We start from the raw sequence: 20246 nt of genomic DNA, 5'->3' as shown, positions 1-20246 counted from the left end.
ATAAACTTGACCAATATACCAAGTTAGAGCGATTCCTCAGATAGGGAGGACTCATTTTCACTTCTCATCGTAACCGAATGACAGATAAGCACTTTGAAATGTCCATCTTTCTGCGCTACAACCATCTTTACTGCACTGTTGATTAATCATATATAGTTTGATCGGTGGCTACTCATTAATATGTTTGCCTTGAAATAAAACTTCATTCTGTTTACTCTGTGCTTTTTTTTCCCATATAAATCAGCACTTTTAGCATTCTGCAAATATTTGCAATGTTATTCTTAGGAAATAGGTTTTAACAAGCATGAAGATACCACCTTTGTTAAACTGTTTTGCTTGCAGTATTTTTGGTTTATATTTTTGTACCATATTTTCTGGCATAGATTTTATTTATTTTATTTTCTGAATAAAAATGGGTAAGAAAAAATGCTTAAGAGATGCAATGTTACAGTCTCTGCTATGTTCAAGCACTTTGTCACATTATCACAGAAACATAAATATAATCTGTTAACACTAATAAAGAAAAATTATTTTGAATTAATTGGTAATTGTTTTAATATTTTTTCCTAGTGAAAAATGTTTAGCATTAATATCCTTTTTTCTGAGGGAAAAGTGTGCGCTTGCTGGCAGCGGATACGCACTTCTAGTGTTTATGTATCGAGTTAGCTTAGCTTAGCTTAGCGGTTAGCTTTAGTGTTAGCTTCATTCATTGTAGCTCCGCTTAGCACACCGTATACTTCAAAAATGGCTGAGAGTCGCAAGAAGCAAACCTCGTAGGTTTATTAGAAGAGGAAGGCTTCACTAGAAAGAAATAAGACTAGAGTGGATTTGGGACATTTTTGACGCAATCCACCAGAAGATCGCAAGAGCAAGGTGAGATGGTCTTATTCAAAAAGGGACTTGGGGAAACTTCTGGAAAAATCGCCATCCCTAGCTTAAAAGTTAGGGTTATGAAACTGAATTTCAAACTCCACTGGCTTCAGTTAGCACGCTTTTAATTATATTATAAATAAATTTAAAAATATGATTAAATGCAGTTACTTTGTGCAGTCTAGTGATGGGAATTATACGTTTCTTATGCCTCTGTAGTCCTGAGGAATCCTATTTCAACACTGGGATGTTTATTAAGAGCAGCATTTATGTTTGTGGGGCTTTGACTGCTGCGACATGCTGTCAGAGGCATACATTTTACCTAAAAAAACCATGAAGCAGTCATAAACACTGTTTTATTGTCAATTTTATTATCAAAATAAATACTACAAAATATCAAGATATGATTTTGAAGTTCATATCACCCTGGTGTATGTGGACCAATCCTTAATAACTACTGCATCCTTCGCTTGCGGTGTGCACCACAGAAACCAGTAAATATGAGCAGACAACTCACATAAAGCATTTATTACAACCGTCTGTTGAAAGCATCCCTTTCATATCTTTATTAGTCTGAACTTTCACATCATTTCTGCAATAAAACAACCTTAAAATCTCAAAATACTCCACATACATCTGGGCAAGATTTTCTATTTCATCCGTAAGAAAGGACCCGTTAATTTTGGGTCATAGAGGCTGAGTGCCGCTGCAAGCACAAAAATAAACCATCTCTGCGCTGAAATTCTGCTATATTCTCCTTTGCTGAAGGTTAACAACCTCCATTTGCTGATTAATACAGATTCCCTCACTGTAAATTACAGAACTGTAGCCTGAAAACTTGAGTGCTGGAGAACAGCAGAAGGGTGGAGAGGGAACGAGGCGCTGATGTGGCAAAAACACAGCAGCTCTGTGCTGCCCCCTGCTGCTTCCCTCGGGGGGTATTCAGAGTCCAGAGGGATAAAGAGGAGAGAGAAAAATCTGCCTCATCAACAATAACATCAGTGTTCAAAAATGAGCAATGATCAGAGGCAAATACGAGTTAAACTGACAGACGTGACCACTACAAAATAATGAATATCTCATGACTTGTTGTTCATCTTTTAAAATTGATGTTGTATTGCATGGAGATGCAAGTAGACCAGACATTTAGGTGCAGCATTTGGTCCTCAGTCTGCTGAAGGCCGGCTAAAAAGGCAACGAATGAGAAAGTGAAGACATGGTTCCACCTGCTGGTGACATAGGGATCTGCAGGGAGGACCTAGATTTATGCAGGAAAATTAAAGTTCACCCTGAATTTATCCAACCCACTGACAGATTTAGATTTTAGATTATTTTACTTTTAAACAAGAAGTTGGGCTGGATATGGGACAGGCACCTCCCAGAAGATAATACAAGAATGTAAAAGAAGAACGAACAATATTTACCCGCTGTGGTCTTGCTTCATCGAGATCCTTGAATCTCCCGGTTTTCCACGACAGAACCAGGGGGTGAAAACCCTACCTGGGGGTCAACAAAGGCCACCAGGGTCACAGGAGTACTTAACGTTACATTGGTGAGCCTGCGGGGGCTTGGCCAAAATGCAAAGCTCCCAAATGAGCCTTAATCATGAGACATGGACGAAGAATGAAAGAACAAGATACCAGGTACAAGTAAGTTCCTCTGTATGGTGGCCAGGCCCTGGCATAGAGATGGGATGAGCTCAAACGACAAGATTAGAGCAGACGCTCTGCGAGTTGTAAGAAGTCACGCTGAGGCGGCTCAGGCGTCTGGTCAGGACACCTTTTGGACACGTCTCTTTGAGCGTTTCTTAGGGGCGTTGGAGATTTTCTGGAAGGAGAGTGCGAGGCAGACAACAGAACGCTCTGGGGGTAAAACAGAGGTTCATTCTTGTACTCGAAAAATCAGCATATCTAGGTCAGGAGTACAAGAACGTGCCCTGAAGTTGTTATTCCCAGCTGAGAAGTCAGAGGTTGCCGACAAGCCGTCAAGTTTAGTATCCAACGACAGGGTGCATCTCATTTAACCTTCATAGCACCGGCCGAACAACATCTGCGAAAATGTTCCTTTAAACACATAAAACTTATTTTGTAACTGGAGCATCCTTTTTACCCCAGATTTATTTGAATTTTCACCCAAAGAATGTCGGTGTGAGATTAGGCTTCTGCAGTAAAACATACATTCATTACAGAGAGTGGAGGGTGCTGTGCAAGTCAGTGTCTTTCTGTCCAAAAAATGAGCCCTCTGACCGCTGCTTTGACAAGTCGTCGGGGGCTGAAGGTACGTGCTAAGATCTGCTGAGCTTGCACGCAGGAGAGAACGTGCCAGCCGGGAGAATTCGTCGTTTCTAACCGTAGTGATGCTGACGTCGAGCCCCGGAGCTGAGGCTGAGAGAGCGTCTCGCTTGATTCCCATCAAGCCTGCACTCTACGCGGTGGACAAACACAATGAGCAGAGAACAGGAGAAGGGGAAGGGATATCGGGGAGGATTTCGTCTCTGTCACAGATCAACGCTGACGGGGAAACAAAATGTAGGGCAGTGTGTGACGAGAAGCAGGACAGAGGGTGAAATTACACCTGAGAGGATGGGGCCAGTCAGCACGCCGCAGAGGTCATCAGGTAGCAGCGCAGCCACAACCCCGTACGCAGGCAGGGAACGCCACATGTACGTGTCAGGTACACTTCATCACAGAAACATGAAGAGGGTCTAAAATCTCTTGAAAAAAAGAAACAAAACGTCCCCCAATCAAAAAAAATTTAAGAATAAAAATAAAAATAAAAGTCCAGGAAGGGTTACTAAGATTTTGGACTCCGGAGAACCACAATGATTGTCTCCGTTACCTATATAAGGAGAACGTGTGAGACAGTGGCGACTCTCCCAGGAGTAGAAATTACTCCAAGAGTGCATCGAAAGGCTCGTCACAAAACATCAACATCTAAAGCACCGCTTGCCTAACCTGCCTCAGTGTCGGTGTTTGGACAACAACAGGAAAGAAACCATGGGAGGGGGAAAAAAACTAAAAAAATCACATTCGTAAAAAACAACTTAAACCAAAACCACTGCTGACCAAACAGCCCAAAGATCTGTCGAGCATAAACCCAATAAAAAAATATCTTGAGGATCCCCAAAACTTTTGGGGAAATATTCTGCTTTCTGTTGAGACAACAGCAGAAGCTTTTCTATAAAACTATCACAGCATATCAGAAAACAAACATCCTACCAAGACTAGGCGATATGGCTTAAAAATAAAATCTCTTTTTAAAACTGAATCCAATTAATCAATATTCTTCCCTTTTGTTTCATACAAACAAATTGCTGAAATTATTTTTTACTTAATTTTCTTTCAATAATCTCATCTGGAAGTTGACCTGAATTCAAAGTGCAACTTAATACGGGCTTTAAAACATGCTTATAAAAAAAGATGGTCTGCCCCGCCATAGTAAATTATGAAAACATAACACAAAATGTTTGCTGCTGGTTGTATTTCACATCTAAGAACAGGCCTCACTTCACTTGTGTAACTTCACACCTACTTAAAGAAATACATAAATTAATAAGTTAAAGTGCCCCATCTTAGGGTAAAAAGGTTTCCTCCAAAACATCTATTCAATTATTACCAAAACTATTTCCGCTTTCTTGGCTCATAAAGTGCAAAGTTTCATGGAAGCCCATGAGAGTAAACTGGCAAAAAAATAAATATTACCCAAAATTAAATCTTGAGGAGTTTGAATTTTAATTAATTGATAAAATTGATTTATTGTGCAGCCCTACATCCTACTGACAGTCAGACACGGTGGTGGTAGTGTGATGGTTGGGGCTTCTTTGCTGCTTCAGGACCTGGACCTCTTATCATTACTGATTGAATTACGAACTCTCCTCTCTAGCAGAAAAGACATCCTTTGTGATCTTAAGCACAAGTGAACTTGGCTCTACCGAAAGGCAACGCTGCAGGGTCCAACATCCAGTCCACCACGGGACTGCTCAAATAAAAAAGTTAAACAAATGAAGGCTTGGAGCAGCTTGTTTAAAGTCGGGCTGCCCTGGTATGACTTTAAACAGGCTGTGAAACCCTCCAAGAGTTAAAATTACTCCACAATGACGGAAAAGGCTCACTATGGGAAACACTAAAGTGCTGAAAGGCATGTCAAAAACAGCTGTTTTGTATTTTACTGACGTTACCTTTGTCTAATATTACAAATATATTCCTTTTAACGGGACATGGCAGCTGTTGCTCACGTTTGCAAAAATGAATCACAAAATTATTTAGGCCTTTTCTTCTTCCATTTGTTTGACCGTCTAGGTGCTTGATTTCCATACACCTGCGGCCTTAAAGTGATTGGAACATCTGGTTTTAATTATTTAAGTGAATACTTGTGGATGTAATGCATTCTTTAACGCGTTAGGGTTGGATTGGCTTCCTGGTGTCTTCTGTGTCGGCCAGTGATTCAGCAGCTTGAAGCGTGTTTCCTTCTGTTCAGAGCGGCAGCATCCTGCCGTCCTCTCTGACTCATACTGACTGTTGCAGCTATTTTTAGAGAGACGGACTATGGCTGTGGAGGAGAAAACATCCCGACGAAACGAGTCTAAAGCCGAAGCATTTTTGTAGGAGTCTGTGCAACGGATGTCATTTGTTGGATGTCTTAAACAATGGCATAAAGGCAACCCTGCAGCACCGTTCCCCCTCTGACGTAATACCGACTCTTCCTACAAACACCAATGAAAGAACGGGTCGCTCTCAGTGACGGCCGCCGTGGTTCTGTGATCGGACGCCACCCGTGCAACAAGTCCAGTCGGGAAATCTCCTCAGTACTAAATAGGCCACGGTCAACTGTGTGTAGTTTCATAACCAAGTGGAAGAGACCGGATACGACAGCAACTCAGCCAGAGCGGTACAGCGGATGCACAGAGGTCGCCGCCTCTCTCCAGTCAATCGCTACAGACCTCCAAACTTCCTGTGGCCTTCCATGGGTTTCCATGGTCGAGCAGCAGCATCCAAGTCATGCATCACCAAGAGCAAAGCGTCGGATGCAGTGGTGTAAAGCAGCAGCCCTCAACCCGGGGTCCCCGGATCCCAACGAATTCAAAACATATTTTAAGCGCAGCTCTGGCCATTTTAATGCTGTTGCTTAATGGCCTATTTTTAGATACAGAACAGACAAACACTGAATTCAAACTCAACCCTTGATTCAACCAACGTTTTATCAAAACTGCAAGGATTTAAAAAATTAAAAAGAATGCATGCTCTCTGAACTCTTAGAAGGGAGCGTTCCTGGCTCTGCGTTTGTGATTGGTTGGGAGGATGTAATGACTGTAATATTAACCTACATGATAGGTTAATGCAAAAGGAAGAAAAACTCATTCCATTGAACTTTTTATTGACCCTTTTTTCTATCATCGATATACGTCTATCATCCGATATATATTGTTATTGAATTATCGTCCAGCCCTAATATATATATTTTTAAAAACATACATAATTCTTAATGCGGATTAGAGGATTTACTTTAGGGGCTTCATTGCTACTATAGATGAGGATAAGGTGTGATGAGTGTTATCTAAAATAACACTCAAACCCAGGTTTGCATACCTTAGAGTTTACTGTTAGGTTTGAACATTTACTATATTAGCCTTATATTTCACCAATCTGGAATAACGGCTTTACAAAGTAGACAAGAAGCAGACTGTTGAACCGGTGGCGACTGAACTAGAAAATACTAAATAGCTAAATTATGACACACACAGTAAGACAAGCAGCTCCAGGAAGTAGCGAGGGCTTTCCGCTCGGCTGAGCACAGTGTGTGGACCGATTCGGACATTAGTTATGAATGTATGCAGGTTAGCTATAGGTATGAGCTGGTGAAGATGAAAGTTTTCACCAACTGTGTGATCGGGTCAGAACAGCAGACCTTGTGTCAATTCTGCTGGTTTTATCGGCTCTTTTTTTAGCATGTAGGCATTCAGAGGTCACGGTGGGTATATCAGGAACCAGCGGGTATAGAAAGTACCGTTAATAAAGCAGAAATCCGTACTCCGGGTGGCCGATCTGTTACAAGAATAACTCTTAGCTATTCACCTCAGGCTTTGTTTAAAGAAAGCCACAAGATGTCAGCAATCTGCCACAAAGCCTTGCAGGAGGACACAGGAAGTGGAAGAGGGCTCATGTATGTGCGTGAAAACAAGAGTTGCACGTGGCAGTGGCAGCATCATGGTGTGGCGATGCTGTTCTTCAGCAGAGACAGCGAAGCTGGGCCGAGCTGACGAGGCAAAAAGGAAAACTGTCACTCCAGTTAGGGAATATATAAACACGACAACAACAACGACGCTAAAAGTGTCACTTAAACGTTTTTTCCTATAAGCTATATTACCGTCACTTATTTTTTTTAAAAAACTGTTGTATTTAACTGTTGGAACATTCTGGCCTCAAAAAACATGAATTGAAAGAGAAATAAAGCTACGAATTCGTAATAACAGTGATAATGATAATAATAATAATAATAATAATAATAATAATAATAATAATCTTTATTTATCATTGCAGCATACAGTGCAATCAGATGCGGCCATTCCTCAGGGAGCAGTGGGCTGCCTGTGTATAGCGCCTGGGCAGCATCCCCGGGGCTAAGGGTCCTGTTCAGGGTCGCAAACAGCTTGTTCTAACCACCAGGCCACCACTACCCGGAAAAGTTACTGTTGCAATCATGGGCTCATTTTTAACAGATTAAGAGCATGCATGCTCAGTATGAGGGATTGCTGCAAAGCCATCAACAATGCAGACGACTGTCCACTGTGGCTCTACGCTCTTTCAGGAGGAGTGAATAATGCTTGGAGAGACTTGATGCAACCTGCTGGGTTTTGTTAGATTGGAAACTTTTTGACCAATCTGTAGGATTTGATTGAATTGACTTTGTAAAGGGCCTTGAGAAGACATGTGTTGTGAATTCCTGTAATAAACATAAAACTGAATCCAATAGAAAATCTGAGTTCGATTTAAGCCTTTAACTGAGATGCCAGTTAACGTTGCCAGCAATATAACAATCAAAACAGCACAGCAAGTGGATTCATAAAACATATTTGGTATTAATTACATAACATGCAGGCGTCATAAACTTGTGTAAATAAACGTTAGTGGGACGTGCACAGTGAATACATACCTGGGAGTATTTAAATACATTCTTAATGTTGTGCAAAGCGTCTGCCTGTTAAGTCTTGTTTTGTTCATGCAGGCAGTTTTATTGGGATGGAACCAGATTCTAGATCAGGGGTTCCTAAATTTCCTGTGACCCCCAAAATGACAGCACCAGAGACCCTTTTTCCCCCTTTTTGAAAACTATGAGAATATACAGTCATAAAATTGTGAGAATAAAGTAGTAATTTTATGAACGTGATTCCTCCCGTGTTAAAGTGAGGAATGTTGAGCATCTGGTAAAGTTATCCTTTGGTATCTGTTTCATAAACAGGGAATAACTGAATCTTTTTAGCAAGTCGGCATCAAATTATTTTTAGTGTCAGGACTTTGAAACGATCATGCAAACGACTGAGTGACTATATTCTGGTAATATTAACACTTTATTCTCATATATGATTATATTCTCGTAATGTTCTTTATTCTTGTACAATATTATGATTTCATTCTTGCAAATTCCAAAAAATAAAATAAAAAGTTGTATTAAGGACATTCAAGATTGAAGAAAACAAATTGTGGGTCACGGAAAAGTTCATTTCCACTCACAAAAAAAACTCACAAAGTTTGAGAATGATTTCACATATTTCCAAGAAGAAACTCGGATGTTTTCTGGTGTCAAAAAGTTGTAAAAAAAAAATTTCCACCAAAATAGGCATAAAATTGCTAAATTCAAACACGTATACCTCTGTCAGAAGTTTTGGATCATCTCTCGACCCCCACTTTAGGAACCCTAATCCAGATGAAGACTCGGGACACGTCACTGACGCCGCACCTCGATCCAAACACCTTCGGCACACGGCGGCTTCCCTTTAGGCCACAGGAACCTTTTCATTCCTTCTTCTATTTAGATGAAGAGCTGAGGACACCGCACAACATTTTTCAGCCCACGATTTCCCCCACGGTTCCCAACCGGAGCCACGCCTGCACCAGCCTACGGTAGATGAGGCCAGTCGGCACCAAAGTCTAAAATAAATCCTCTGAGCAGAACCTGGACGATATCAGGTAATGATTTAGCCTCGGTCTTTCAGTCGCTGCTGAAACCAGCCGCTGTGTAATGTACCCTAAGCCTGATTGACATCTGGCCTCGCCCTGATTAAAAGTGTCTTCCCCTCCTTCAGTCGATTTCTTGCAGTTCCTTAAAATATTGGGATCATTTTAGCCGTCACCTGCTGGAGAAGTGAAGACGAAGCAGTACAGCAGGAGAATCTTGGCTGATATGGAGAGTAAAGCAATTGCCTGCAGGAAACAATCAGATAACCCATTTGGCCCTTGAGGACCGGGGCCGGACACCCTAACCTGACCCTAGCCAGCTGAATTTCGTTCCGCTTAGCTCCGCCTAGCTTCACTCACATACATCTGGGACATCTCCCATAGAGAGTGATTTCTCCAACCAATTTTATGGTCTGGCCAATCAGGACGCAGGGCTGGAGTTTCATAGATGTGACGTAGTGGAGAAGCGACCGTGACATGAGACTGTTTTGATAGCAATGGCGGCTCGCATCGAGGAAGCAAGCGTTAACATTGATGCTGCTATTTCTTCCGTGTTGTCCAATCTACCTAATATTGTTTCATTAAAAGAACATCAGAGAACGGCTCTGAAGGCTTTTGTTGGTGGAAACCATGTTTTCGCCCTTCTCATAACCGGATTTGGCTAGTTTTGTTTTCTGGGGCGCGCCCGCGGTGGAGCGGTTAGCGCGAACCATGTTAGGAGGCCTTTAGTCCTCAACGCGGTCAGCCCGGGATCGACTCCGACCCGCGGCGCTTTGCCGCCTGTCTTCCCCCTCTTCCTGTCAGCTCACTGTCAATAAAACGAGTGCCACTAGAGCCGCAAACACATTTAAAAAAAAAAAAAAAAAAGTTTTGTTTTTTTCCTGTGTTGCTCTCACAGCATCACGGGTTAGCTTCGGTGTGAGTGGTTGAAATAGCACGTCGATAAAGATGACGGACAAGTGGCTTATCCAATCATATTCAAGGATTTTTGATAAAGCCCGGCCTTCTGAAACGCCATTCCTATGGATCTGTCCCAGATGGATGAGTGGAGCTAGGCGGAGCGAAATCCATATGGCGAGAGTCAGGTTAGGACACCCCCACGTATTCGAGGGAATCAAATTTTAATCACATGAATACCCGCTGGGTTGTGTAAATCCCAATAACACGATAACACACAAAGCCTGAAGTTTATTAGATCATGCTGGTTAATTAACTTTGTTTATCATTTCATAAATTTTTATCTGTGCACAGATGCTGGATGCTTGTCCAACCTTCCCATTTTGTTTAAACATGCACCAAATGTTAAAACCACTAAACTGAGACCGATCAGCATTTTTTCCTACATTGTTGTTTTACCTTCTCAAGGATTCTAATACACCCGTCTATTATTTCCTGCTAGCAGCTTGATGCAGGCACTCTCTCATAACGGTGGTAGAATAAGACCCGTGCTCATGGGCGGTCCTAGAGGGGGGCCAACGGGGGCCAGTGCCCCTGCAGAACTGGTCCTGGCCCCTGTTACGGCCCTGACATGATTCTTACGATAATATATGCTGACAATTGTATTTTTTGCCTTTACAGTTTTACACTAACAATGATTTAAAAGTTAAGCTGTTTCACGTTCAGCTCCAGCCGTATTGAGATAGGATGAGGGGTCTGCAGCCTGCAGTCCCACAGCCACAATTGGCTCACTTAATAAGTTAAACAATGAAATATTGACCTGTTTAGTTTTTTTCCTAATCTTTTCTTCTGTGCCCCTATGAAAAAAAACACTGGCCCCACCACTAAATTTGGTGTAGAACCACCACTGTCTGAGCCTGTTTTGGTTTGAAAATTCAAATTAAAGGAGTGAATCCATTTTTTCCCTCAACCCTGAGATGCCATAATCTCTTCCTCTACTGGATCTGAGAAAGAGATGTTCCGATAACTAAGATGTTTGACAAAGCCAGAGTGCTCAGACGTTATGGTTTGCGACAAATCTGCAGAAATAAAACTGAACGAAGGTCCTCCCAAGGATTTCTCAATCCGAGAGAATCAGCAGGAAAAGGAAGCGATATGAGCGCAGTTTAAAATGTATCGTACAGACTGACGATTTCATCCTTTCATGCTGTTACACATCAGGTTATTTAGCAAGTTTTCATTCAGAACTATTTTGTTTGGCTGACATCCAGTGATTTAGTATATGCGTATAAATTTGTGCGCAGCCTGCACACTACTACTACTACTATTACAATTACTTCATTTAAGGGAATGCCGAATTAAGGGAGCACCTTTATGATTTCATGACATCTATGTGATGAAGCTGTATTTTGTGATTACGTGCAAGAAAATGATAAAGTTTGGCTTTTTGTAATGGAGTCTGGCTGAGTCAGGGACGCTGCAGCTGCAGGGCTGATTTGCTTTTTTTTTTTGTTTTTTCCTCAAACAGGTCACCATCAGAGAGTCACTTCAGAGTCCACGCCGCAGCACGTTTTCCGCTCATTAATAACCCACTCAAGGACATGACACCGATGCCACAGCCTCAAGTTCCCCATGGTGAACCCATTCACAACCGGAACGGAGACGCGTTCAGGTACACAATAAAAGGAGGACGCTCAACCTTCCTCTGCCTTTTGGGAAGCTGCAAGTCATTGGCTTGTATATAAAGACTAACGCGAAAAACAATTAGTGAGATTTTAAACAGAGGACATCAATATTTAATAATAATTATATATATATATAAAAAAGAGAATAAACATTTTTAATGATCAGACATAGAATAAGCACGGAGTATTTTATTTTGAAAAGTACCCAGCGGAAGTTTGGCAATACTATTGATTTGAATTTAATCCTACCTGGATAATAATAATTAAAAAAAACAGGTTATTAATTTTTACGTTGCAATATTCAGACCTGAGCTGCTGAAATAAATATGTTAGACTAGAGGCTCCGGGTAAAATGAGCGGAGGCACGCGTGGGAGCGAACGCTGTCCACGGTGGACAATGTCACAGCATTTTCACGGCGTCCTTATTCCACGCTCTCAGCTGCGTCCTGCTTACCTTTAGCCTCGCAGTCTGCACAGTACTTGTTGTCCTCCTCTCTCAGCAGTTTGGTCAGAATGGCCTGGTGCTGCTCGTTCAGTTTCTGGGCTTTTTCTCTCTCGGACCGGGTCGTCATCTCGCTCTCCGGGTTCGGGGGGTTCGGGTCCTGGTGCGTGAAGGAAGGGGGCCGCCTGGTCCTCGGTGCGGGTTAACAAGGGAGGGACATCCTGCAGCTGGAGCCGCTCTCTCCGGGTTTTAGCTGTCAGCCCGCTAGTAGCAGCAGGTTACATGGATGGATGGGAGCATCATCATCCCTGTTGCGTTCAGGGCCGTGGGAATTTCCAGTGTGACGCCTTTTTCACAAACGAGAGATTCAGATTGGACAGGAATGGAATCTCGCTTCAGTTTTGTTTAAGTGTTTGTTTTCTTTGTTTCTTTTCTGGATGGCTTTTGGTTGGTGCATCTCGTCTCCATGGAATAAACTTATTCAGTAGTTTGATTTTTTTTTTCTTTTTTTTTTTCCAGTGTCCTGTCTGGCAATGTGGCAATAAGATGCCACAAAGAGCTCATCAGATTTGAATTTCACAAGTGGACAAGATAAAAGGAAGAGAATGATAAAACAATTATTAAAAAAAACATGTACTTCGTTTAATTGAAAATATGCAGTTCCTATATTGTGTTTTAATTAGCAGATTAAGCTTCAGGTGTGGAAAAATTCTAATCATTTCTTAATTTTTATCTGTTTGATGTATTTTGTCATGCAGGACAGTGTTTTTAAGTTCCAAAAAATTTGAATAAATGTTTTTCAACATTGTATAATCACTGTGATCAGTTCCTATGCATAATGCACAAATAAATGTTTAACTGAGTAAAAGTATTGTTGAAATTGCACATACTTTTCTTAAAAACGCTGAGGTTATTCATAATATATTGTGTAAAAGTGAAATTAATTTAATATAAAAATCAATGACAAGTCCACATTTATTAGTTCTATTTAATCTTGCAATGAGTTAACTTGTGTGGCCCTCTTGAGATCAGATTAAGCTGTATGCGGCCCCTAAACCAAAATGAGTTTGACACCCCTGCTATAGATAGATAGATAGATAGATAGATAGATAGATATCTTTATTGTCATGTTGTATGCACAAAGTGCGTACAGAACGAAATTTCATTTGCATACAGCTTGAAAATAAGTCACTCTAGAAATCACTCTAAAAATCACAGTAGATTGCACTATTTTTCAGGATAAAGATGCAGCAGCGATTTATGTAAACAATTGAAATGAAAAGCAATGTAACAATGTAGACAATGCAGAGCCATTTTTGCCCTCAGTCCAGCTAAACAAATTTTGTTTAGAGCCACGAGAAAGTTACGCATCTCTTTGAAACAAGAGCTTGTTTTTATGGTATACTATAGGAAAGTTGTTTACATTTTTTTTTTTAAAGATCAAGTTTTATTATTTAAACCAACGGTATTTTTATATTTAGTTTTAATGCATTTTCTTCAATTGGACATTTGATTTTTATAGCAAATGGCATCAAAATGATGAAAAAGCAAGTGGTTTGCAACCTATTGACAAAAAGATACTTAATTTAGCTATAGTAAAATATTCTATATAGCATTAGTTTCTTTTTTTCTGGAAATGTTATGCATATATTGCAGAACTAAATGCATCCAGGTTCTGCAAAAGCTTTTTCCCCTGCTGCCATCAGACTGTTGAACTGCTGTTGAACTGCTGAACTATAACCCATAAACTCTGCACAACATTCACATATTTGCACATTTTGCATCATTGCATCTCCATCTAGCATTACAAATGCTGCCGAACTCTTAGTTTTTTTTAAATGCATTCTTGCACAAATGCCCTTTGCACAATAAAATTCTGCACATACAAATGGTTAAAAGTTAAAAATACTCACCTGTACACTGTGACTTCTCCTGTATTGTCTACATTTAAATTGTTTACTTTTAAATCACTCAACGAAATTTCATTCTGTACGCACTTCGTGCCTACAAAATGACAAATATAGTTGTCTAAGTCTAAGTCTAAAGCCAGCAATTTTGAATTACCTTTACGTTGACCAATTTTTTTTCCACCCGCATTTTTGGTATAACTTTTTAAGAGTCAAAGCTGAAGGTGTAAAGAGCCACTTTATTAACTTTTATTAATATAGCGCCAATTCACAACATATGTCATGTGAAGGCACTTTACAAAGTAAAATTCAATCAAATTATACAGATTGGTCAAAACGTTTTTTATCTAAGGAAACCCAGCAGATTGCGTGAAATCTTGACAAGCAGCATTTACTCCTCCTGAAGGAGCGTAGAGCCACAGTGGACAGTCGTCTGCATTGTTGATGGCTTTGCAGACAACTAGAAGCTTTGTCAAAAAGGTAAGCGGGCTGTTGTTTGGTCTGGTGTCTCTCACCTTCCTCTTGATAGTACATATTGCTGTGACGTTTAAAGGCCTTTATGAGACAGTTATTTTATTTATTAGGCAGTTGCTAGACAGGGTATTCAGTTCAATTTTATTTATATAGCGCCAATTCACAATACGTCATCTCAAGGCACTTTACAAAGTCGAATGCAATCAAATCACACAGACGTATTGGTCAAAACGTTTCCTATCTGAGGAAACCCAGCAGATTGTGGTCATGGAAGTAACCTGTATGCTTCCTCTCACAACTAGTTTTTCCCATGAACTAAGAAGTTTTAAGGTATCCCACAATCCTTTGCGTAACATGATGCATCAGCACAGCCCCTCAACAGAAATCAAAGAAAATGTCCAAAAAGAAGGTTTGTAGTCCATTTGCAAAAGGCTGTAGGCCCGGATTTGACTCACAATCCTCCATGTGTGTTTCCGCCTCGTAATGACGTTAAAGGCGTTAAAGGACGTTAATATTCAAATTCTCTGAGAAACAGGATTTTGGGATTTCATTAGCTTTAAGCCACAATCCAGCACTTGGACTATTTGTGTTATTAATCTGTATGAATTTCTGTTTTTGAATTGAATTACTGAAATTAATCAACTTTTCAGTGATATTTTATTGCACTGAGATGCACTTATATCTGCACTTGCAGGATGAGCTCAAAATAAATGGTTAATGAACACTCAACTCATTAGGGTCTCTGGAAAAAGAGCATATTTAATGAAAACATCCAGCAGGACTAACAGCAAACAGATGTACAATGTTACACAGCGACATGGCACGGGTAAACATAGTGGTTATTTTAAATACTAGACATAAGAGCAAAAAATTAAATTACATACATTCTAAAAATGTGTAACAGGAAAAGGTTTAAAAGGATTCAGGCTAAAAAGTGTGTTTTAACAGCAGAAACATTCAAAACTGTGGGAAAAGGTGTTTAGTGTTTAAAAACAAAGTACAAATTATTCATAAATGTAAAACCAATCACAATAAATTATCAAATATATAATATATATATGTAATTGGATATAAACTCCATGTACTACATCAACTGTAGACACATGTGATCGTAGCAGATACAGTATTAAAACTCATTGTGAGGTTAATTGAACTGAAATGTCTGATGACACAAAGTTTTCCAACATTACTTCATTTTTTTTTTTCATTAAATCAGACATTTGTCACATCCTCATCACTGAAGCATCCCCACCACATCACCAGGAGTCCAGAAGAAAAATCCCTCCTATTGTAGTGGTCTTCACAAAATACATACCATAATATCATCCCCAGCTACCTAGCTTAAATGACATGAATAAATAGCAAGTGTTACCTCCAATTTGCCTTGTACCAAAGTATTTTTTTAGCAGTTTCACATTACAGCCACTAGAAGAAAGCAGGAGCTTATTGGTCGGTTAGGTTTTGTAGCTTTCATAAAGAGAGACTGTAGATTTGGCACAAGGTCCCACAACAACAGCACCAGTTTACCCCGCAAAATCAAAAGAGAGCCCCTTGCAGAAATATGGAGCTCGCCAAAAGGCTAAATCTTAAAAAAGAAAGAAAAAAGAGCAGTAGTGACAATAACAGGGACCAATGTTCAGTTAAAGAAGGAAGGATCAATCAACCACACATAGAAATATGCAGAAAAATCAGTAGACTAGCTGAGTTTTCAATCAAAATTAACTGAGGGTGAGAAATGCACCGAACCCTTTAAGCCATCACACAGTTTTATAAACATACAGATATTAGCTAGCATTCCTATAACTTGCAGTATAGCTCATTAACATGACACAAGCTTCTGAAACACCTCTTGGAGAAAGAAAAAAAAAAAAAAAAACGGGTTGACAGAATAATGTGAATCATGCATTTTGGTCCAGTGTTTGAGTGTAAACAGAGCGCAAACCTTTATTTCAGTGTGAGAAATTTTCTAAACCAGGCACGATGAAATTTATCTGAGAACACGAGAGAAATGTTTGAACTTTAGAGTGGAGTGCTTTTGTGATGCCAAACGTAAGAGGGTGCTCCTAAAACCTCTTTGATTGACATTAGATGAGTTCCTGTCAGTATTTCTGGGAAAGCATAAACAGATCTACAAGATGCCTTTAAAGAAACCAGTTGTAACTCTTAAGGGCATTAGTTAAGGGTTGCACTTACAGCTTTTTAATCATTAGTATAATTCTGGTTTATTATTTGACTCTGATGAAGTTGAACTTTCTAAGAATTAAAATTGTTCACTTTAAGCAGAAAACTACATTTAACATCAACAACGATGCCCAAAACATGCCCTTTTTTGCCAAAAGTGCCACAATCCAAAAACAATTTGCCAAATATTTTTATATAGTTGATAATTTAAATACACCTATAATAAATATATAAAACAAATACTGTATTTATATATATATATATATATATATATATATATATATATATATATAGATATATTATATATCTATATATATATATATCTTATACTGTATTTATATATATATATATATATATAATATAAAGACTGTATTTATATATATATATATATATATATATATATATATATATATATATATATATATATATATATATATATATATAATTATTTAAATCTGTCAATAAATTATTAAAACACAAAAAATTTAAAAGGCAAAACCATTCCAATCAGACATTATAATTTAAAATTAAACTTTTTGTTACATACGTAGGCTTACAAACGTATTTATTGATGTGTTTATTTCCATTATTGGAATTATTTCTTATTTGAATTATTTCATATATATTATATTTATTTAACAGCCTATCTGTGTACCCAGTTGTGGAATCTTTTACTAACTGTAATAATTAATGTGCAATAACCAAGGTGCAATAATCTATTTAATACACTGTACTACAACACGTGCAATAATCCTGATGTAGTGACTTCTGCTGCTATCACCACCTGAACATAAGTCAGCCCACATGTATGTATGTATGTATGTATGTATGTATGTATGTATGTATGTATGTACAAATGTATACAATGTATATGCACGTACATACACGTAGGTGCGTATGTAAGTAGGCGCATAGATATATGTATATATTTAAGTATATAGATATGTTTATATATATAGATATGTTTACTCTGCACCTTCTTGTATGAGCCGATGTGACGAGTGAATTTCTCCATTGTGAGATCAATAAAGACTATCTTATCTTATCTTATCTTAAATAGGAATAGCAAATAAGCAAATCTACAAATGTTTAAATAGGCTTTTACCATGGAATAAACACATTTTAATTAATTTGTTCAACATATAATTGTGTACATAACAAAATTAAACATTTCAATTGGATTAATAATTTTATGTATGCATGTTTTTTTATATATATCCTATGCATTCAACAACTTATGTACTGAGTTTTGGCACTTTTGGCTGTAGATATCCTTGTAGCAGCCATATTGAATTTAAAAATGGCTACCAAATATACACGCTGTCACTTATAGTTGGCAAACATTGAATTGACATTGACATTTTATATGATAATTATGGCACGTGAAAAAATGTCTTTCACATGTATGTTTTTAATAGTGTTATTGATAGTTTTCTGTGTAGCTGGTGAAATGGCAGCTATATTTAAATCCAACATGGCAGCTATAAGAGGGGCCATTTTGGCATTTTTTGTGTCATATAGAGGCTAGTCTTCACAAGTCAAGTTTTACGTTTTCAGCAAAAAGTGAACAATTACAGTAAAACGCCTTTGCTTGAGCCACTACAGTAATAAACATTTAGTTAGTTATGTTTACAATTTATTTGACCAAAGTCCACTAACTATGTCAGTCTAAGTAAACAAGGTTCTGCTAAAACAACATTAGCCTGTGCTAACTGTTAGCTGCATGTTAGCACTGCTTTTGCTAGCTAATTAGCCAGCATACAGACAACTCATTTTCAAATTATTTGCCAACATACACTCAAAAGCTTTTAGCAATAAAGCTACCAGTTATTTCTATGAATAAATTTGGATATTAATTTCAGTTTGAAAAAATTATGGTGATAACTTGTTTAAAAATAAACAGCCAACAGCAGGTTGTTGCAATACCAAGCTAGCAGAGCCAGTGAAGTGTTAGTTTAGCCAGAGGGGTTTTTAAACCCACAAAGTGCTGACAAAGTGAGATTTCTACTAGGAAATAGGCAGCCGACTTTTTTCCATGGTTTCAGCAGCTGTGTAAATACTGACATCTTCTGTTTGCTTAAGAATGAGCACTCAGGGGAATTTCAGTGGTCTTCTCCACATGATGACACAAATGTTTTACCAAACCATTGTTTCACCTGATAACGTAGCATGAGACATAACCAAAAATACAGGCCCAATAACTAACCCTTTTTTACCCCCTAGAGTTAACGTTTGACTTAGTCTACCAACACAAGCCCAAATATCTTTTAAACATTGTAGGAAAAACACCGCTTCAAATTTAGCTCCACCTAATTACAAAAACACAAACTCTGTTATTTTCATCTGAAATAAAAGAACTATCAGGCCCATTTCCATCAGATGTGATTGAGTGATGGAATGTTTAATTTAGTCCAAACAATTTCAAGAAATTGATTACTATTCCTATAAGGTCAATCATGGCCCTGTTTTCCTTTTCCTTTTTAGATGATAAATACAAAGAAAAGTACCCAGTAATGTTCAGAAAACAGAACACCATAGACTGTGAACAGTTTACACTACAGTGGCCTTTCAAAGTACAGTACACACCCGTGTTAAATTACCAAGTTTTTTGAAAAATGAGACCGTAATAAATCATTAAAGATCTTTCCACAAATAACATGACACCTTCACTGTAAACCAAATAAACCTGTGAAAATGAAAACTATTATAAACGGGACAATAATGCTGTTGCATTAGGCTCTTCACACCCTCAAACTAATTGTTTGTTGAACCGATTTCAGCACTTTTGTTGTTTTGGATGTATGCTCGGACTCATTGTGATACTGAAAAGCAAAATACATCTTCATCTCCTAGCAACATCTGAAGGTGCTGGGCGAAAACTGTCATATAGTTGGAAATATTAATGACAACAGACTGGAATATAGCTGTGAAACTGTTAAATGGACAGTGATGCTACACACACACACCATCTCTCAACCAAATTTACATACACACCCCCTGCTTGCAAGTATATTATACCATATATGATGAGGATATGTTCAAATATTTTTTATTAATTGTTTATTACTCACGTTTGACTCTCAATACTGATGTCTCTCCCACGTTTATTAATTATGCATGCAGTATCCTGTTTACCCTCATTTGTAACTGCTCATAACGTCCTCTACAGTTCACTTTCTCACCTACAACTTGTTTCTAAGTGTTCATACCATATAGATGCAGACTGTTCAATGACTCTTAAGCTTCTTTATTGTTATTTTGTACTTGTTTATGACTTATATTTACTTTAATACTATTTTTGTCTTTGTTCGTTGTGTTTCTTGGTCTGGGAAACAACAACGAATCGTTGTAATGCTATTTTTTAACTTATCCAAACTTTTTGTTCTTTTTCAATATAAAGAAAAAAAATACTCAGTTACATCTGAGGGACAGTAATCCCAGAGCATTATGCTGCTACCACTACGTTTGACTCTAGGTGTGGTGTTCTTTTAGTAATGGGCGGTCCATTTTCTGTCCTGATGAATTGTTGTCCAAAAGTTAAAGATTGTTTTATTAAACCGTTATATGCTCTTCCAAAACATCTTTGAGCATCCTTGTCCCATTTTTATTTTGCCAGTTA

The 20246-nt window shown here is 38.5% G+C and overlaps 1 protein-coding gene across 3 annotated transcripts in view; it reads right to left on the bottom strand.

The window, feature by feature from the left end:
* The window catches only part of smap1 (small ArfGAP 1), a 120775-nt gene extending 108380 nt beyond the window's left edge, over positions 1-12395 (bottom strand). Inside the window, exon 1 of one of the 3 annotated variants that reach the window (XM_021322793.2) lies at positions 12078-12395. In XM_021322793.2, the coding sequence (XP_021178468.2) occupies positions 12078-12195 (118 nt within the window). In that variant the 5' untranslated portion in view covers positions 12196-12395. The remainder of the gene's footprint in view (positions 1-12077) is intronic. The other 2 variants (XM_021322794.2, XM_021322796.2) reach the window with 2 other exon arrangements.
* Between the last annotated feature and the right edge of the window lie 7851 nt (positions 12396-20246).

The sequence above is a fragment of the Fundulus heteroclitus genome, chromosome 22 (genome assembly GCF_011125445.2).
Source record: "Fundulus heteroclitus isolate FHET01 chromosome 22, MU-UCD_Fhet_4.1, whole genome shotgun sequence".
Taxonomy (NCBI): Eukaryota; Metazoa; Chordata; class Actinopteri; order Cyprinodontiformes; family Fundulidae; genus Fundulus; species Fundulus heteroclitus.
This window is presented reverse-complemented; position numbering and strand designations above follow the sequence as displayed.